The sequence below is a fragment of the Mya arenaria genome, chromosome 5 (genome assembly GCF_026914265.1).
Source record: "Mya arenaria isolate MELC-2E11 chromosome 5, ASM2691426v1".
Taxonomy (NCBI): Eukaryota; Metazoa; Mollusca; class Bivalvia; order Myida; family Myidae; genus Mya; species Mya arenaria.
In genome coordinates this window covers 9177684-9198194 of record NC_069126.1, presented here as the reverse complement: position 1 = coordinate 9198194, position 20511 = coordinate 9177684, and the positions used below count along the sequence as shown (strand labels likewise).

At 33.3% G+C, this 20511-nt stretch overlaps 1 protein-coding gene and 1 long non-coding RNA gene across 2 annotated transcripts; both read right to left on the bottom strand.

The window, feature by feature from the left end:
- Positions 1-1543: 1543 nt before the first annotated feature.
- On the bottom strand, positions 1544-5221 carry LOC128234739 (uncharacterized). The gene is made up of 2 exons (XR_008261024.1): positions 5127-5221; positions 1544-4441 (listed from the first exon to the last, which is right to left on the bottom strand). It is a non-coding gene; the product is annotated as an uncharacterized LOC128234739 (long non-coding RNA).
- A 2168-nt stretch (positions 5222-7389) lies between these two features.
- Positions 7390-20368, bottom strand: LOC128234487 (uncharacterized). The gene is made up of 7 exons (XM_052948743.1): positions 19905-20368; positions 16321-16518; positions 10582-10685; positions 8921-9056; positions 8385-8522; positions 7736-7933; positions 7390-7550 (listed from the first exon to the last, which is right to left on the bottom strand). Exons 1-7 carry the CDS (start codon positions 19960-19962, stop codon positions 7390-7392), a joined length of 993 nt encoding a protein of 330 aa, XP_052804703.1. The 5' UTR covers positions 19963-20368.
- Between the last annotated feature and the right edge of the window lie 143 nt (positions 20369-20511).

Below are 20511 nucleotides of genomic sequence, written 5' to 3'. Positions count from 1 at the left end.
AATAATTTTAACTAAATCAAAACGTGATTGCCTTCCTTATACACATACAGGAGTGACGTCACTATTCAATGTGTACAAAAAAAAGACGGCAGGAACTGTCACCAAGTAAACATGTCTCCGATGGAATTTAGTTTTAGATGTAATCATTTTATTATGTTCTATTTTGTTTACCTTGTTAAATTTGTTTAATAATATGAATTAAAACATCTAAAAACTGTATATGTACTAAATTGTGTATCGGTATAATAAAATGAATATCATACGGCAGCATGTGTGCCTCGGGTGATTTTCTGCTCTCGGGTGGACAATATAAATGTCACACATGCTGCCATATGATATTTATATAGTTTAGCTCTTTAACAATTACAAATAATTCTGTTTTTTTCGCGATTCAACTACAGGTGTATCGTTTTATGTTACACAAATAAAATATTTTATCTAAGCGACGTAATAGTGAGTCTAGGATTATCATTTAATAATTGAATCCATCGTTGTATCAACAACAATTGGTTGTTACTAAAGAAAATATGTTACTCATGTTAAATGTAGACAAATCAAATTTAGATTATCAATTTTATATTTGTTATCATAATTTCAAAATCAGCACTATTTACTTCTCCTGTCGTACGTATCTATTATAATAATATGCGCATTAAACATTAAAATAAGATTATATAGCTCACATAACTGTAGAAAATCATAGCAACGTTATAACCAGCAAAACTGTACATCTTATTAGAATATGTAATGTATCCATATTTTAAGGTGAAACCAATCCACTTTATATTAATAAATTATACTCGACTGACAAATATTTCACAATTAGTTTTCCTTGCTGTACTCAAGTGTCATTTTAAACTAGGTGATTTATGAATATATTTTCCTTGTTTGGTTTATCGTTGTATTTGTATCGACATGGTCGAAATCTATCCCAATGCCCGAATACAGACAAGGAAGCAACCATTAATTGTTCGTATTTTTTTAATTATATCATTATGCTACTAATGTAACAATTAGAAACGATATTGTATAATAAATGCATTTTAAGTTGAAGTTATCTGATAACAATCATGTATTGTCAAATATGTTTATAGGGAATTCTCTTTGGTGTGTCAGACGTTGGAATATTCGATAATTTGTTCGAATGTTATAACGCCATATACCGAATATTCTATATATTGCATGGATATTGTAAATAGCATATGTATATTTTATCTTCCGCGAATATATATGACAATTAAAGTCATCATCATCATCATTATGATCGTCGTCATCATCATCATCATCATCATCATCATCATCATCATCATCATCATCATCATCATCATCAGCAACATTGTTTTTGGAGAACTAGTATTAGAAATAGCAAAAGCTGTAGCCGAAGTAGTAGAAGTAGTTATTGGGGTTCTTGTGGTGGTGGTAGTGGTTTTGGTAGTAGTTAAAGTAGAAGAAGAAGTAGTTTTAATCCGATACTAAGTAGACATTCTTCCGGTATATTAGTATGAACATATTCCATGACGTAATAATTGAAAATATACATAAATATGTTTATTTTTTTATTTTACACAAATATTGTTTATAAATATATACTACCAATATACAAATAAATAAGTTTCAAACATAATTTACCAGTTAGACCGTATAATTATTAAAACATACAACACAATTGTCAGATGTTATAACACACATATGGCATAAATGATTTGAATATTAAATATTGAATATTGCAACCAATGACACATCATTCATCTACCACGACATTCGTGTTGTTTAAACAGGCATATACACGTAATTAACTCCTTTAAGGACATTATTCTTTCAAATGGTGATGCCAAAACCATGAATGCAAATATGTTTGGTAAGTATTTTCAGATACAGGTCCTCATCCACATTGTGTGAACTCATGCCCCTGCGTTCATGCTTGTACTTATAATGGATAGATACAAATTGACAAATGACGGCCTTTTCCTATAAGAGTTAAGCAATAAAAATAATAATTCCGCAATAGCACAGATCGGTTAATGTTGATGAATCAGTTATTGCGCTATAAATAAGACTACGGCAATGTAAATATTTGTTTTTCATTCTGACAAAATATTGATACCTAGTATGTTGCATTAACTGTTTAATCAATAGCAAGTTTTTTTGGCGGGACATCAGAGGACTCAATTACATTTGGAACTCCTCGACCATTTTTATCGAAATCCACCTCGGATGAAAGCCAGTATATCAGTTAAAATTGTTCGTATTTATTAATTATATCATTAATGAAATGCAGTGTTTTTGAGTTGTATTTATTGATCTAAGATGAAATTGGTTGCCAGTGAAGTGTATTTTGGCAAACATAATTAAGATTTACAAGAGTTACGTCATAAAGTTTAACTGCTAAATAAAATCAATACGCGGTCTACTTGCAGCGGACTGAAACGTACCACTTTTTGAGTATGTAAACCGTCCAAATAAATCCGAAGTTGTTTTCGATAAAAATGGCCGAGGAGTTGCTAATGACTCTTTGATAAATGATTTCTTTTTTGCAAGGCTTGACTCGGTATTGACGACCCCTGATTGACAGACCTGAGTGTCTTTAGCTATAAGAAACTTTATATTTAAACTCGAAACGAACACTATGCGATAAACAAGAGGTCCAAGAAGACCCTATTTCGCTTACCTGAATGGAAAAAGGGTTCTAAAGTTATTGATCGGAAAACATAGTGGACGCATCAAACCCGTTCGTCGCAAGTGATATTTTTATATGAATCAACATTGGGTTTAGGAATTTGACAGAGGGTCAACTAAAGAATATTTTTGTACAATTATTTTAAAGTCGGGCCAGCAAATTCTGAGAAGAAAATTTTCGCAAAGTTCCATATAGACATGAAGTTAAACGTAGTCCGACCCCTTGCGGTCATGTTGCAAGCAGAGTTCTGTTTGCAACCACTTTTATTGAAGGACTCTTGGGACCCAAGGGACATTCCTGTGAGGTTTGGTTGAAATTCTCCTACTAGTTGTTTAGGAGAAAAAGCTGTTTCAAGTAAATGTTCACGACTAACGACGACTGGACGGACGATGACGACAGACGACAGACAATCACCCTATTACAATAGCTCAAGCTGAGCACTTTTTTGCTCAGTTGAGCTAAAAACACAAATACAGATTTGGAAAGCATGATAAAGCATGAATTATGAAAACACGGTTTACTACTTAATAATGCAATTAAAATTAGCATTTCAAAGTTCAGTTCTGAACATTGACTGATCGTGACCATGGCCCCGCCAAAACCCAAAATAGTTTTTAGAATTAAGTGCAGCATATCAACTTCATACATCAATTAAACATCGACTGTCGCCGTCAGCTAGTTGGCGTCTTGTTTACGTATAACATGGAACATACTACTGAAGAGTTGGGCTCAATACAATACAAAACACCCATACATGCACAGGTTGATTTGGGTTCACTTAGAGCAGATATATTAATAATAGCTTTAAATAACACTCGCAAGAACCGCGTACCGTTATTAAAAAAAATCTTTGAAAAGTTGAAACTGACATTGCGATCATGTTTTGCGTCACTGATAGTTAGGTGGGTGTTCTTTTCATACAAATAATGTTTTATTTAACAGAAGAAAAATATTTTGCATATCTACAAAAATGGGATTGATCGGAAACATCTGCCATGATTCAGTTAACTATCAACATAAGCAAGTTGTTTTCTTCCATAAGAATTTAGATGACAAAATCACGAGCATTAATATCATTTAACCAACAAATATTTCTACCATTTCCATTTTATCATCGAATTATCATTTAACAGATCTTCTGCAGCTATATTCCTGCTAAGTTAAAGAGCATTGGAAGTATCATATTCACTTTTGCCATCTGCTTCCGACTTTCGATAAACGTTGTCCGTTCCTGAGTTCTCCGATCCATGTATGTTCAAACGGTTATAGGTATCAATGTCATCTCTAAAACTCATATTTCGTTTGCCGTCGATAACGTTATTCGATAAATCGTAATCATTTTCAGTTTGTCCATCCGATTTGGGCGGCAACTCATTATGATTTATATGATCGTACTCATTAGTTTGATGTAAAGAGACTTTGTAATAATTGTTATTTGGCTTAGCCAATCCAGACTTAGCTGAGCCATGTTTGCCTTCGGTTATGTCGTAATCGTCATCAGTATCTTTCTGTGAGGTTTCCGTCAATTCAAAATGGTTAACATCGGTCGCATCCAGATCTGCATAGTGATCGTTATCCTCTATGGTTTCTCCATTTAATGTGTTGTCAAGCACAAAATAAGATTGATTTGTGGCTGTTAATTCATTCATTTTGTTTGTAGTAGGTTCAAATTTCGGTGTTGATATGAAAGATATTTCTGTTGCTGTGACCTCGGTTTGGTTGTTTTTTTCACCATTTTGCCTGTAGCACTTTGTTAGAAGTCCCCTGTAAACTCAAACAGACGCAACATTTGTTTATCATATAGGCTTGTATAGTATAAATAAGTCGGTTACATATATTTGAACAGTGGTGGATCCGTGGTCTTGAGGTAACACACTTGACTATCAATCCAGGGGTCGCAGGTTCGATCCCCCGTCGCTTCACTACAAAAACTCATGGTCTTACGGGAGGGACGTTAAATGGGGGTTCCGTGTGACAGTGATATACACTGGTGCACGTTAAAGAACCAGGGTAGCTTTAACCAGGGTTACATTATGTCTGTGTACTATGCTCCAAAAACCTAAAATGACTAACAATCTTAACGGAGCACTCGCCGAATGGGTAAGGCCCGAGTGCGGGTATACATAAGCGTACACACCCAATTTGAACAGTTTTATGGACCTTCTTATGACCTCTGAAAAGTGCATTTCGTCTTGAATTAGATTTGGTCATTCCATAAAAACCGTTTCATAACTGAAAAAAGCTTAATATTGCTTAGACCTACTAGTGCGGCATTTAGAAAATTGCAAAGGATGTGAACTGCAGCATGGTGAGGTCATGTCGCTGAAACTCACATTTGCCTTGTTTGGACGTTTTAACAAACTTACCTTAGTTTTATTGAAACAACATTTCAAGTTGTCGCGTATTCATTATTCTTGTCATTTATTGAAATAATTACAAATAAACCCACCTCCTTTTCAATAACAGCAGAACAACAATGATCGCTACAGCAATAAGCAATACCAGTGAAACGGACAGACCAGTAGCGAGCCCTTCCGTTGATTCTGTGAAATATTAAGAACATTATTTTATCATCTCAATTCTATAACCGGAGGAACTGTTAATTGTAAAATACATTTTATCACATACTTGGCCTTGTTTTAATTCTTATTTAACCTTTACAACAATTGTCTATTCCTTTTGGTGAAAAATATCCCTAGGCATATTTGACATATTTTAAAAAAAGAAATTGGAAAACAAAATGTTTAATGTGTAGAGCTCAAACATTTTATTCGTTTCTATCTATTTTTGCGCTTTATACCAATCACAAGAAACAACTAGCTTATTTTCATTTTCTTTAAAGACATTGTTAAAGACGTTTAATATCGTTTGTATTTTTTATGATGACGCCATGAACATAGTATTAAGTTATGACGTCATCTAAACAAGTGAGACGACACAATTTTAATAAATGGATTTCATCTTAGTATTTATTGCATTTTCAAACGGATTTAAAAACAAATAAAATATTTTATAATTTTTAAATATTTAAGGAATAGAATGTTTGAAAAGAATCATAAAAAAACTTTATTTAACTCGTGCAGATTCACCAAAAAATGCATTTCTTAAACTTGTTGATTAAAAACGAGTTTATGATATATTACGATACGTGGTAGATTCTCTGTGGGGACAAAATAGAATACATTTTTATTCAAATTTCTAAGTAAATCCTATTATTTTGACTGGTGTTGTTGCTGATTCCAAATAGGATGGCTGTTTCTCTCGTTTCGTTGTTGATGTTCTTTCCGATGCTTAACAAACACAACATAATATGTATGAATTTCGAATCATATACTGCGTAAAAACTTGGTCTGTATTCTTTCACTTTTTAACTAGATCTTGATTAAATGTCATGCTTGTGGGCTTGTATACTTAGTTTACGTTGCTTTACTTCTACAAAGTAGTTTTGTAATCACAGTTTATATTTTATCACATGCTAAACCTTGTTTCCGACTTATTATTATCATCATCCATTTATTGGTATTTCAAATACTTAATTTACAATTGCTCGATGTCTATTGGTCAGAAATGTATCACTAGTTGTGAACAATTTATGAAATGTAGGTTTGCTTGATTGGCAATACCCCATTCCACACTGTTAACATTGCTTCTAAATCCATATTTGCCGTTACATTGAATATTCTACAATAACGGATTTATGATAGAACTATAGTATCGAAATGTTTTTACATACATATTGTCAATCAATTTGATAATCCATGAGATTACTGTTAAAAAGTAACCCTAAAGAACATAACTTTACTGTCAAAGGAAACGTTCTTCTTATTCAAGTTTTTCATTGCATAGATAGACAGTGTTATTAAACAATTAAAGCTTAACCCTTGAAGAAAATTAAAGCTATTCATTTGGACACTAACTCGATGTCTAGAGCATCGAATTTCCTTTTAAACAAAATTAGGTGAATGAGCGAAAATAACAATTATATGTTTTTAATGATGGACATTGTTGTATTTCCCTTAATGATGCATGTTTTTCTTGTACATTTATTCTTAAATTCTTTATAATGTATACACATTTCCTTTTGCAAACCTTGTTTACAATCCGCTTGAAGTTAAATTGCAAACTGTCTCATCATGAGATCCAAGGGAAGTAACAGTTCGTTATAGCTGAATAATCATGGACGATTTATATATTTAGAAACAAAATGTTTGTGACCAGTTTTAATTAGTTATTTAAGGATACAAACCCTAAATGCCTGTTTTTTTACGCATATTTTTCACAGGTTTATGAAACATTACACAAAATAAATAAATGAAAAATGGATTTGGAAGAAATCGGTACCTAAATATGTTTTATGTTTGGTTCATCCTTATGTATACCATATATATCAAGTGATAGTACATATCTACGATGTATTATAAATACTAAAGTGTTTTGTGCTGATAAACTGCGAATTCATTTGTGTTTATTTAAACGTTAAATCAAACACAATATATGTATTACATTTGCGACAGTATAACCAATGCATTTTTTATGTTAAAACTATGATATCTCCAATTTTGGTGTAAATAAATACATCTGAAGAAAGTAATTTAAAAAAATAGCGACATGCACAATATCCTAAACCAAATCCAGAATATTGTTAAAGGCACAAAGATAAAGACTGAACAAGCATAACATATATATATATATGTTAGGACTCATTTGGAATTTTAATCAGTTAAGGAAAGCTCAACCTCACACTTACTGAACTTGTCGTTATCTCCTGAACACAGGCTTCTTTTCGAGTCACCTTCGTTAGCAAATCTGACGTAAAAGGTCTGTTTTTTCTGCTCCACATATGCAAACGCCATTGGTGGATTGGTGCTAATATCTGTAAGGCAACTAGTCAGTAAATACGCGAAATGAATTATGAAACTATGAAATAGGTTTTCAATTCAGCACACATACGTACTTCTTCCAAAAAATTTAACAACTGCAGACTAAATCACTAGGTTTCTAAATTCTTTCAAAAAGGTACATACATAGGTGCTTTATTACATAGACTGATGCTCATACCTGACATGTCAGTCTTTGACATAATTGATTCTTTTTTTAGTATTCCTGTCCAGTAGTTCTGGGCGTTCTGTTCTGTGAACTTCGCATTTTGAATACTTTGTATCGTCGCAGGGAATTGTTTTCCGACGAAGCAGTTCTCGATAGCCATGGCCCATTGTTGATTACTTGAATAATATGATTGCGCCATTTGGTTTAGTTCTATAACATAACATGGCATCTGAATAAGAATGTACACTATGTTAGACACTGGGTACTCGAACGGGTTCATACTATCGCATGATCAACTCATTTTTCGAGCCCTTGTGGAATCACGTATGACATGTGCATTTGGATATGCCATCGCATGTCTACAGGAAAGGCGAATAGTCGTAAACAAAAGTAGTTTTTGTCGAATATTTGCCATATTTAACGACAAGAACACGAGTTTACCTTAGAAATACAAGTATATGGCTTTGTATGGCCGGATTGCTTTTCAGTGCGAATGTTTTAAATATCTGAAGTTAAAGTTATTTATGAAGTTTAGGATAATGTAATTGTTTGGTTGTTTTTTCACGACTGGTAGGAACGTAATGAAATTGTAACCGGACACTTAAAACATTTCGTTTCAAATTTGCCTTAGGTGGCATTTTCAAACAAATAAACTATTTACTTGAAAAATCTTTGTCACTGCATAATAGCCCTGGTGTGGTGTTTAAATTGCACAGCTGCCAAAAATAGTCATTTGCACCCCTGTAGTAGAACAGTAGACAGTTTTTGTCTCTGTCTTGTGAATGGTTGCTCGGAGGAACTGAAATGCAACGGTTGACGTATCAGGCACTTACAAAGTACGCCAATGTGATTCTGGCTTTGTGAAAACCGTAAAATCATACATTGTTTGCATTCAATTCAGGTGCAACAAATAATTTTATCGTAATAATTCCCATTTTGTAAACGGTTGTATACGATCATGTGCAATAAACATTTAAAACAAAATTTGATTTTGCATTTCACTGACAAATCTTTAAAACCTATTACGTTTGTGCTTTTTAGGATCCCTTGCAGCTAAATCTAAAATATGATTGTATATGTAATTCAGACATTTACAATCATTATTTGCAATATAAACATACGTAATGAAATCGTTTATTAAATTGAAGTTTTTTTAACTTTTAACTTATAAGAATATTTAACCACTGTAGCAAGTACCATTTTCAACTGTATAAAGTGAAAACAATGTTGTGTTGGAAGTGTCGCCACATGGATATTGATCCGCCTCTTCGCATTTTCTTCTGCATGTTCCCAAATACACGTTGCTGTTATTGGCACACTTACATCTTAATCCCTGAAAGAGTTTCAATTATTATTTTTATTAAAGTTATGCCAAAGAGGTTATTGCAACATTGTATTTAAAGAATGAATTGCGGGGTTGATGTCATTATCGGGGTATGAACGCAATTGGGTTGGTCAATGTGTGTGGAGTCCACGCGTACTTTGACCAACCCAATTGCGTTCATATCCCCGATAATGACATCAACCCCGCAATTCATTCCTTATCTTTACACCAATAGTTCATTATTTCATTCAAGAATTGTTAAAAAAATACTTCATTTCATTTAAGAAAACCTTTCAGTAACCCGTTCTTACCCATTCGGTAAATAGAACGACCCGACTATAACCGGAAATATTTTTTTTCAAATGACGTCACAATAACGCGGGAAAAGATCAACCACTTGAAATCACTTTGAAACGTAAAATTGAAACACTTCTGATACCAATATATTTAAAATATAATAAACTTACACTTTTAAAAATGTTGATCTATATTTTACGGGACCTGCAGACACAATACAACCAATAACAAGATCAATAGCTTTCATGTATATTTTTATGCAATGAATTACGATCCGAACATATCCGAAGATGTTGCGTTCATCGATTGATGAACGCAATTGCCGAAAGGCATTCATTTAAGGAATGGAAGTTGAGGTGTAAATATATATCTATTATTTTTTATTCTTAACAGGATATCAATATCCTCAACTATAATCCTGACATTTTGTTACTTCGAAATCATGTATTGACCAACTGTTTGAAAAAAACAAAATCTGAAATATAAATCACGTGAAAGATTGCCAGTTCGCATGCTACAACAATAGTTTGATTTTAAGTCTGGCACCAGATTTCAAAGACATGGTGGGACAATGGAAACGTAGCCCAGTGGCCTAACAATTAACAAGGTCATGTGTCAAGGCACACTGATCAAGACAAGCATACACCAAACTATTGACTAAACGCTATAAGGAAACTTAACAGGACAAAACAGGACATGACTTTTACAAGAACATTGTCTTTGTATGAATATTTGTTGAGATTATATCCGTTTTCTTTTTTTTTAAAGAGTTTCTTCTGTAAAGGTAGAGGATAAAGGGCTTCATTCATGAACGGTCGAAATTGACTCAGTGTGTGGTCATGTTATTGCAATCCATTATTTGGCTATTTAAAACAGATGGTATTCATACACTACTTTTTAAAAAAATATGCCTTCTTTAATATAAGGTCTGAATATAATAACAATATTTTTGCGAGTAAAGGTATTTAGGAAGTTTAATGTTTTTCTGATAATTCTTGATATGACTATGTATTCACTTATGCTTTGGATATACACCTTCATTGAACTAATAGGCACATATTAATTATCTTTGCTATTGCATAAAAGTGTTAACAGTATATTTTCATTAACAAAACTAACGTTTATGTATCACAATAACTTCACTATGCCATATTTAGTTTGGGATTGAGGCTTGTTTTAACAAATCTATGTTATTGCATGTTACGGCATGTTATGTTAAGTTGTCCCTGACTCTCACCGCTGTTGAGTTTCTTATTCCAAACGTCTGGCAACCTGATGTACGTCTGCATTCCCCAAGAGTTGACACAGAATATTCGCTTCCAGCATGCAATTGGTTACATCCTATAAAACAACGAGTTTTCATTACCAAATGTAAGTCCTCACAAACAACCGTGGTGCATTAAACATGTAAGTATGCTTTGAATATATAATTTCTTTAAACTAACATTAGCAAAATAAAAATCATAACCAGCGGGTTTATATTAATCTGATACACCACACTAGTATTGACAGGTTATTTTGATAGGTACGCTACTATTTGGACATATTTTGTTTGCAAATTTACATCTGTTTTGGCTTGGACAATTTGGTGGTACAGTTCCTCCTAGCAAGATCGAAACTACTTAGGCATTCCGGTCACCAGCCATAGTAAAACATCGGACGTTTCAGCACCTTACCATTTGGGCGCTTCTTTGTAGACATTTCGGCTCTATTTAAGAAAAAATATTCTACGCCATACTCTTGCTGATGTTGTTGCAGTACCAGGTATTTATTTAGTACACAAGAAATGAGTTGAGTGTTTTTATTATTATTTTTATGATTATTATCATGATTATTATTATTATTATTATTGTTAGTGTTGTTGTTCTAAGTATATATTTAAATCATTAAATTTGTATTTGTCTTAAGGATTGAAATTCTACATGTTGCATTTTATTGGGGTATGGTATGCAATGGGGCTGTTCAAAATGGGTGGAGTCCAACATTTTGAACTTCATACCATGTAGAATTTTAATACTTATATTTACCTTCATATAAATCTACATTTCTGCTAAAAAATGATTATTCAAGAACATTTTCTCTTTTCTTTCTCTCGTTGTTCTCAATGGTGGGTAAATTAGAACAGCTATCGTAACCTAATTTTGTACGACAATGAATGCACAGATACAATAGTTCCTTATTTGTATGTTTATTTTCTATCTTTTCAAGGTCAAGAATATTATAAATACGTATTATTGCATACAATGTTTGTTTTTCGGTCCGTTATCGTGGTGTATTAAAACGCGAAAACCCGGGCGTTGTCGGTAGAAAACGTGCATTATTTAGTAAATTCACGTGCCTATAATGTTTTTTGTTTTACATATGCGCTTTCAGGGCCCACATCATAACAATGAAGGCTGAGCGACCTGGTTTCTGACCGAACGTTGGTCAACGATGCAAACTTTTGCACAAAAACATATTTTAGAATATATAATATAGCTGCATACAAATACCAAAACATGAAAAAAACACATATAACTTACATATTTTCTGCTGAGCTTGTTTTCCTGGCAAGCTGATGTGTTTACCAAAAAGTTTTTTCTGCAGTTGTTTTGACTATTAAAAGCACTAAATTATGTCTAAAACGACTAACTCCTCCGAACTTTAGTTATTTCTGTCGATTTTATTCAGAACATACGACTTATATGGACATGATTCCATTATGTCGTATGCAATGAACAAAGAAATTTCAAATATATTTTTCTCTGATGCTGAAGATGCTGTACATTTTATCAAGAACATGTTTACACAATTTTCAGGCTTAAATTAGTTATCAAAACAAATAATGGTTAAAGTAGGACTGAATAGGTAATTAATTGATTACCCAATAGGAATTGTGTGTAAATAATCCCAGAAATCCAGTCAATTTTCGAAAAACAACACTTTCAAAACGAATGAACACTGCAAAAAATGGCGTCGAAACAAAATGCAGCTGGCGAGTTATGTTGCGGCCCGAATCGAGCTTAATGTAAAACTTTTTCAATGACATCACTCATGACGTCATACAAGCACCCGTTATAGAGGTTATATTGAACTAACTATATTTGCATTTTCGTGACATTTAACAGCATTTTTAAACACAAACGTTTCTTCAACTGTTCCATCCATCATGAAATTATCTACATTAAAATCGATCAAATTATCGTTGCTTATCTTGTTTTAACTGCTTTACTGCAGATTACAGTTTTGCATGTTGCCAATAATTTTACTACGATTTCATTAAAAAAATAGTTCCGTAGTAAATATGCCCCGCCCCTTGGTATTATTGCGCCCAATGACAGAACAGAAGTATCGAACAAACGCACGCGATATCGATGGGAAATGCCATTGCACTTTATACAGAAATAAAGTGCAATTGATAAACAACAACCATCGTTAAGGAATGAAGTGTGAATGTAAATATTGTTTTTTTGGTGCAAAATATTGTAGAGTTATAAACGAAATAAACCTGGTCAACATGACCCAGGAGCTTGTGCATGAGGCTGCCCTGGTCATTTTTTCCATAGACGGATGCATCATGGAATCATGGAATTTTAGGATGAACATGATTTGACTTGCTAAAAATGTCTTATGAATGATGGGGACATAAACAGGTAGTGATAAACCAGTGTTTTATAAGTACTGAAAGAAAATATTCGTAATTGTATCAAAATATCCACACAAATAATTTAGTAGGGGCCGAAACGAAGCTGGGCCGAAATTGAAAGGGATCGAAAAGTCCAGATACATGTATTCGGATAAGGCACTATAATTGACATCTCGCCGATAGCGATAAGGCTACTTCTACTATACTAATGTGAAAAACCATGTAACGTGGCCCATCAGTTTATTTCGATGTGCACGCGTTAAACTGATTTTTTTTCTTTCTTAGAAGCATTGGATATTTGTTATAAAAGAAAGGCGGTCTTTATTTTTAAAGCTGAAATTAATGGAAACAAAACGTTTATATTTTGAAATTTAACAAGAAACTCAATTTCTATCTAGGAAAACCTTTCATAACTCAACGGGTATTGCTGTTGTCCATCTCTCTAATTACAGAATAACTTGTTTTATACAAATTTAATAAAAATGTATTATTGATACAAGTACCTTATTGTGTTTTTGATATGTTTTAATATCCAAAATATGTTAAATGCAAAAAAAATCTCCTTTGTTTTACTAAGATTCCTGTTGTGATCTCTATGAAGTCTTTAATCTTAATTTCAAATTGTAATTGAACTAATTGTAGATTGAAGTTTTCTGTTGTCGTAAAATACATGTGAAAACAAATCTAAAAGCAAATAAATATGCAAGACTTACAAGAGGGTGACCATTTTCAAAATACAAATAAATAACCAAATATCGTAAATATTATACCCTAAAACTGATCAAATGTAGTTGCGATACTATTATCCATTAAAAAGAATAAACACACTTAAAGTGAATAATGCACGATTACATAAGATAACTAATACTTTTTGAGGGCTAAGTTATTATATTTGATACTCACCTTAATACCAAACAAATACTAGAAATGCATAATATAGCAACATTACAGGAACCATTCTCTCAATTGTGAGAAATATATTTTGTAATTGTATGCCGTTACTTCACGTAGCTTATCGGAAATAAATATACAAATAAACAGCGTAATATACTACTGTTGTTAAGAACAGTGGCGGATAGCAACGAGCAACTGATAAGCCCCGTCTAATAGTTGACGCTGATTGGTCAGTCTGGTATGGATCGGCAGGTTTGACTGACAGGCCGCATCATGTAAGTGCATAGTATGAGCAAAAATAAATATGTCAATTTAAACTATTTTTGCAATTTTAAATGTTTAAAAACCGTTGTTGGCAGGGATATAACTGTGTGGATCTAGTGGTTGAATACAAGCACATCATTTTGTAGCTGTTTCAATACCAGTTTGCTTCAATCTAATGCTGGGATCGGTATCTTGCATTCATTGAAATCCATGTGTGTACCAGTCAATTCAACTATTCAATGCAAACAATGTTTATCTTGCCTTGTCTCTTGTTGATGGTACGTTTAAAGGCTTTAAGCCTAACACTTGTAGATACCACTAGACAATTAACGTACAAATCAACCGATTGTTAATGCTTACTATTTAGCCTATACTTGTTTGTTTTTTTAGGCCACACCAAATTAATGTTTAGTTCCTCGGATTTTTGCCAAAAAAATTGGAGCGAGCGAGCGAAAAAAAATAAAAAAATTTTTTGTCAGTTTTCATAAAAACCGAAGCGAACGAAGAGCGAAAAATATATTTTTCCTTATATTCAATATAAATAAGAAAGATTGTTCAAAATAATTGCCCTTAAACCAATATTAATGCCATCTTGAACTGAACCTCTAATGGAGATTTGGAAAATGTCGGAATTCATACTATTTATTCATCCGTTTTATATGGATAAATCTAATTTCTTATATAATTAAAACAATACTTTAATATGACGATCATTCATAATAATGAATAACCCTGCTTTAAGTAAAAAGTTTGAAACGACTTATATAAATCTACCTGAATCAGTTTAACATCATATGAACTGTATTTAGACATAACTTAGGATTGATTTTGGATTTGTAAAAAATGATCACTTACACAGGCATCATGAAACATCAGACTCCATATAACATAGACTAAAATTTGTTTTTATTATCACAGGAAATGCAATGACATGTGCTTATTAAAACAAAAAGAACAAGGGTATTTTTCTTTTTGGGTTATTTAGATGTTTTTATGCACCAGCCAATTGTATATGCCCCCCTAAGTCTGGAATAGCGGGGACTTTGATATCAGGTCTCTCAAAACTGGGGAAAATACCCGACCTGCAGGGACACACTGCTGGTAAAATCCCTGCCAAATGGCCCCGCAACCCCGAATACCTATGTGAGGCTCATTCCCGACTATTTTCAATATGAAGACAAAACCACAATCACTAGGCACTGCGGGGCCACCTGAAAGGTAAAATCACAGCCCATTGCCTCTGCTGTCCCCGGTTTACCCCTGGAACAAGGGCGAGGGGTGGGCGGGGCAGTGGTTACAATTGACAAGTGCATTACAATCCCAGATTATGCTGCAAATAAAAACAAAATATAAGGTGATAAACTTAGGCTTGCTTATGTTGAGGTTTATCCAGACCAGTGTTTATATCGCTATTTGTGAAAAGATATTTGTTCAAAACTGTTGTTTTGTCAGAATTTGATCAAAAATGAGCTTGATACATTAATTTCGACCAAACAATGACTCATGTTCCAGTTAAGTTGACCTGTCCGATTTCCATTCAAAACGAGTCACTAATAACGCAATATAATCGCTACCAGTCTCAGATACACATGCTTTATTGTATAATGATTGCTTTAAATAATGATCCTTTAGTGCATGAGACGATCAACAATGACTTCAAGCATGCTCAAAACATATTTTTTTGTCAAAAATAAGATTTAATTTCCAAACTTCGAGCCACATTGTGTATACCGGAAGGCGCCATTTTGATTGAATTTATTGAAACCCATGCTGAACCGATCAATATACAGTATAAAAACACCACGCATCGGTAACTTCCCTTTACAAAAACACGAAAACTAGCGTAGAAAAATTGTACTTGATTATTTTTAGCCTTTTAATTAATTATTACCTGAAAAAAATGCTTGGCGATCAAAATTGAGGTGCGGGCGCACAAAAAAAAATAATATTTTTTTTACATTTTCAAAAATATAGGAGCGGTTAATCCGCGGAACGAAATATCAATTTGGTGTGGCCTTATATATGCTTGACACTTAATTTGATTGTACATACCAAGTGAATAATGCAATATTCTAAATAAAGCATCAATTATATTAATGATACTTTTCTAAACCGTTTCGAAATTCAGAAATAAGATCTGGGAGGCGGTTTCCTTTTGTCTCATTAATAGGTATATTGTACACATTTACTTACCAACATAAGCATAACTAATCCATGTTTTAGCAAACCCAATCCAAAATCCATTGTCTTGATCATCTACATTTGTAAGAAAATCCAAACCATTTTCAACAATGCATGAGCCATCATCCCTGCAGATAATGTCTGGTTCTGCCAAAGTGCATGTTGATTCGTTCCATTTCGTTTTATTTTGTGAAACAAAAACTCCCTGACCTGAAAAAATCCACTGGAGATTATGCAAATGCTGACCTATATGTGGTGTAAATAGTTAATTATTGATTTCAAAACAATAAGTAGCTTAACAACATAACATATTTAGAAACGAGAGTATAAATATAGCAGTAAACAGTTCGTATAATGTTGTAATAATAGCACAGTATTTACAATTGACGAGGAAAGCCTTTGTTCATTTATACATTTAAAACTGTCTGTGCGCATGCGACTCAATTATACATTCTCTTGTCTCGATCGACAGATTAACACACCAATATTCTTAACATAGTGAATACATGCTTAATGAAAAAAGGTTGTCTAAAACAAGTTTACTCGTTAACTGGTAAAACAAGTTGTTCATTTAACATGTGTTGGGTAATTCTTTTATACAACGTAAATAATTGCCCTATTAAATGATGCTGTTAATTAATACACTGTTCATTACACACGTATAACGAACGGGAAGACAAAACATCTACGATCCTATCTTTTATATTTGTACTATGATTATATCATTGTACCATTTCACCACACTGACACTTTAATAATAGCAAAGTCGCAGTCTGCTAGTGTCTGCAGTTTTCATTGTGTTATTGATTTTTAGTTATCGATTGATGGAGATGTGAAATTTGTACAATTCCTTGGTGACTCCTTTAAAATAGTGATTCACTTAAAATTACAGGGATGAGCTCAGTACTCAAACATTAAGTAATAAACACATATGTGAAGAGGTGCAATGCAAAACTGTTTTGACGGGATGTTAATGTCAATTTGTTTTTTAAAAGTTTTTAATACATGGTAAGCACCGCTAGAAACTGTCTTTACAAAAAAAAGAAAATATACCTAGTATGCCACATCTTTGCTATGAACAAACTCCGTTCAATAATATGTTCCGTATACTCAACGCCACCAAACATTGTGGAACAAATCGATAAATACTATTAGTTTTATATATTATATTATGTTTGTAGTGTGTTGTAGGGGAGTTTTGTGTAGGTGTTCCGTGTTACTGGTTTGCGGATGTTAGTTTTGTTGGTATGGGCGTTGACCCTGTGCCATTGAACTGGGGTTATGTTCAAACTTTCGACTGCTGAACTTTTAAACATGACACGAGGTCATTATACTAGCCAAACAATGCAATGAATCGCTTTGATATACCTAGACTGTTAATGGCCTGATTAAATACATCTCAACTGGTATGAAATTTGTATGAGTTATGATACAGTGATAAACAATTTCATTTTCAGTACTTCGTTGACCTAGCCTATGCCATACAATTTAAACTGCATCTTTTTATCAGAGTAATTAAATAACGTTTAGTTAATTTTGACGTCACTTTTGTATGAAACTTGTATGAACACCAATTTTAAGGGCCTCACACCAAGCCGACTTTGTCGGAACTATACTGGCGTTTTCGGTGTTCGGTATTAGTGCGGCAGCGGTGCAACATTGCTTAAAACGTCAGTACATCGTCATGACAAGAATTTGGCTAAAATACAAATAACGACAGGCGACGGGATTAGGCTTTGAACATGCTAAAACATATCTGCTATTGTGCTGCCGGATTGAGCTACGGTACTCCATCGGTAATACAAGAACACTACATCACCTTTGTCGGTAGAAATGCGGAAGCGTCCCTTAAACGATCGGCGGCTCTCCGGTCACCACAATACACACCGTACAGGTATGCATTTATGTAAATGTTAAATAAACTATGCCGATGCACAACCACATGACCAATCTGAATAAATATCGGAGCCCACATCGGTATTGCTACAGCCGATTGCGATTTTGCGTGTTTTCACGTTGGAGCTCCTCCGATCTTTTCGCCGTTGTTCATTATTATTATTTATTATATATTTATTTGTTATTATAACTCATTTATATAGCACTTTTTTCATAAAGCAATATACGTTCAAAAGTGCTTTACAATACATATTCACAAACACACAATATCAAATCAAACAATTAAGCTACAAATTAAGCGTGATTACACTCATCCTTATTCTAAGAACCTAATTTTCGGACAATAAGACAATGCAACATTAACTAAAATAAACTAAACAAAAACAACAAAACAAAAATTAATTAACCATAGTGTTTGAGGAAGAAGTGAGTTTTAAGTGTATTCTTGAAAGACTTGAACGTTTTAGATCCTCTGATCTGAGATGGAAGAGAGTTCCACAGTTTTGGCGCCGCATACATAAAACTTCGTTCTTCAAAGGTGACAGTACGAATATACCTTGGAACAACTTATGTAGGCGCATCATTTTTTGATCTTAGATTACGCCTAGGCTCGTGAATTTCTAAAAAGTTCTTCATATATACTGGCGATTGTCCATGTAAAGCTTTGAATGTGGTAGTCAGTATTTCGTATTCAATTCTTTTCTGTACCGGTAGCCAATGTAATTCCTTAAGCGTAGGAGTAATTTGACTAAAACGAAATGTTCGTGAAATCAGCCGGGCAGCAGTATTCTATATGTAGTTGTAATTTCTTGATGTACGTTTTGTTGGTGCCATAGAGTAATCCGTTACAGTAATCCATACGTGAAGTGACTAGCGAATTTACTAGAGATTTTGTGGCATTTGATGTCAAATATTGCCTAATGTGTCCGATCTGCCTGATTTGTGCGTAGCATGATCTGCTTACGGAGTTGGCGTGTTTTTCCATGCTCATTCTATTATCAAACCATGCACCTAGATTTCGCACATATTGTCAAATGTTCGTAAATTATTTTACTCACAACCGTACAAGAATTTTAGAAAGTTTTAGATGTTCATTGTGTGGACCGGTTAAGTCCCGGCGAGGTACATAGGTTGCGAGTGACAGGCCCTTGAAATATTCTTTTCTTTCGACAAAATACTCAGTTTTTCATCTCTTATTCTTCAAGTTCAATGATAAGTGCTGATGATCTATATCACATTTAGAAACACACCTAGCGCCATAATTTTTACAAAGTTTGAAATTACATGTACCCAAATGAAGAGTTTCGTCTTTGTTTTTATTAATGAATTAAATATCATATGGGAGACAAAATGGTTCTGCATAAAAAAAAACGCACAATCCTCGTGATTAAATCAATACATCATATTTAAATTGATTAACTTAGGTTGTGGTTACAACATCTATTTTCTTTACTTTCCTTGCCTTTCGTAAACATTTTATAACATGTCGTGTTTCAATGACTTTCACTGGTATTTTTTCAATTTATCTATTGAGCTTCAAATTTTTAGAATAAGTTTTATTCGAACAGTCATACTTTTATAACGATGTTCATGGTAAACATATAGGGCCATATACGTATATACTCAATTTACATGAATGAATATATCTATACATATAGACACTCTAGTTGACCGGGTGTTATAATGAAATAGCACAATACCTTTCTTAGTTACTCCAAAACAAAAGATAAACCCTATAACACAATTCAATACATTCATTTTGTGTTTTCAAACATTCTCCATATCAAGGATAATCTCATTCTGAAATCCGGTTTTGCGATTTCAGATAAAGTCTTATCCAATAAAATCTAATTATCCTTGTTCAAATTTAACTTCCGTGTTTATGAGCACTTTAAATGCTCGAATGTGCATGCTTTCGAATGTTGAAAACGAAAAAGTTTGATTTACTCCTTTGTATGTTGTCACTTAAAATCTTTGGTATCCAATTACGATACTTTACCGCGTTTCTTTTCATCACTCCACAATATACACAAAAAGCCCCATGACATCCTCCGCAGCAATTTGAATGTTTGTCTTTAGACCAATGTGTCTGGTTTTACACTTAAATTAAAAGGTATTTACCTGAAACTCTGACTTTCATTAGGGAGAATGATTCAGACCTTGAATATTTTGTGAAACGTTTAGGAAGCTAAATGATTTTAAAGTGATCTACAACTTCATGATAATAAGAAAATCGTTGTGGGCATTTAGATATATATATTCATCCCCCCTTCAATGATATCCAAATCACAATGCAAACTATATGCC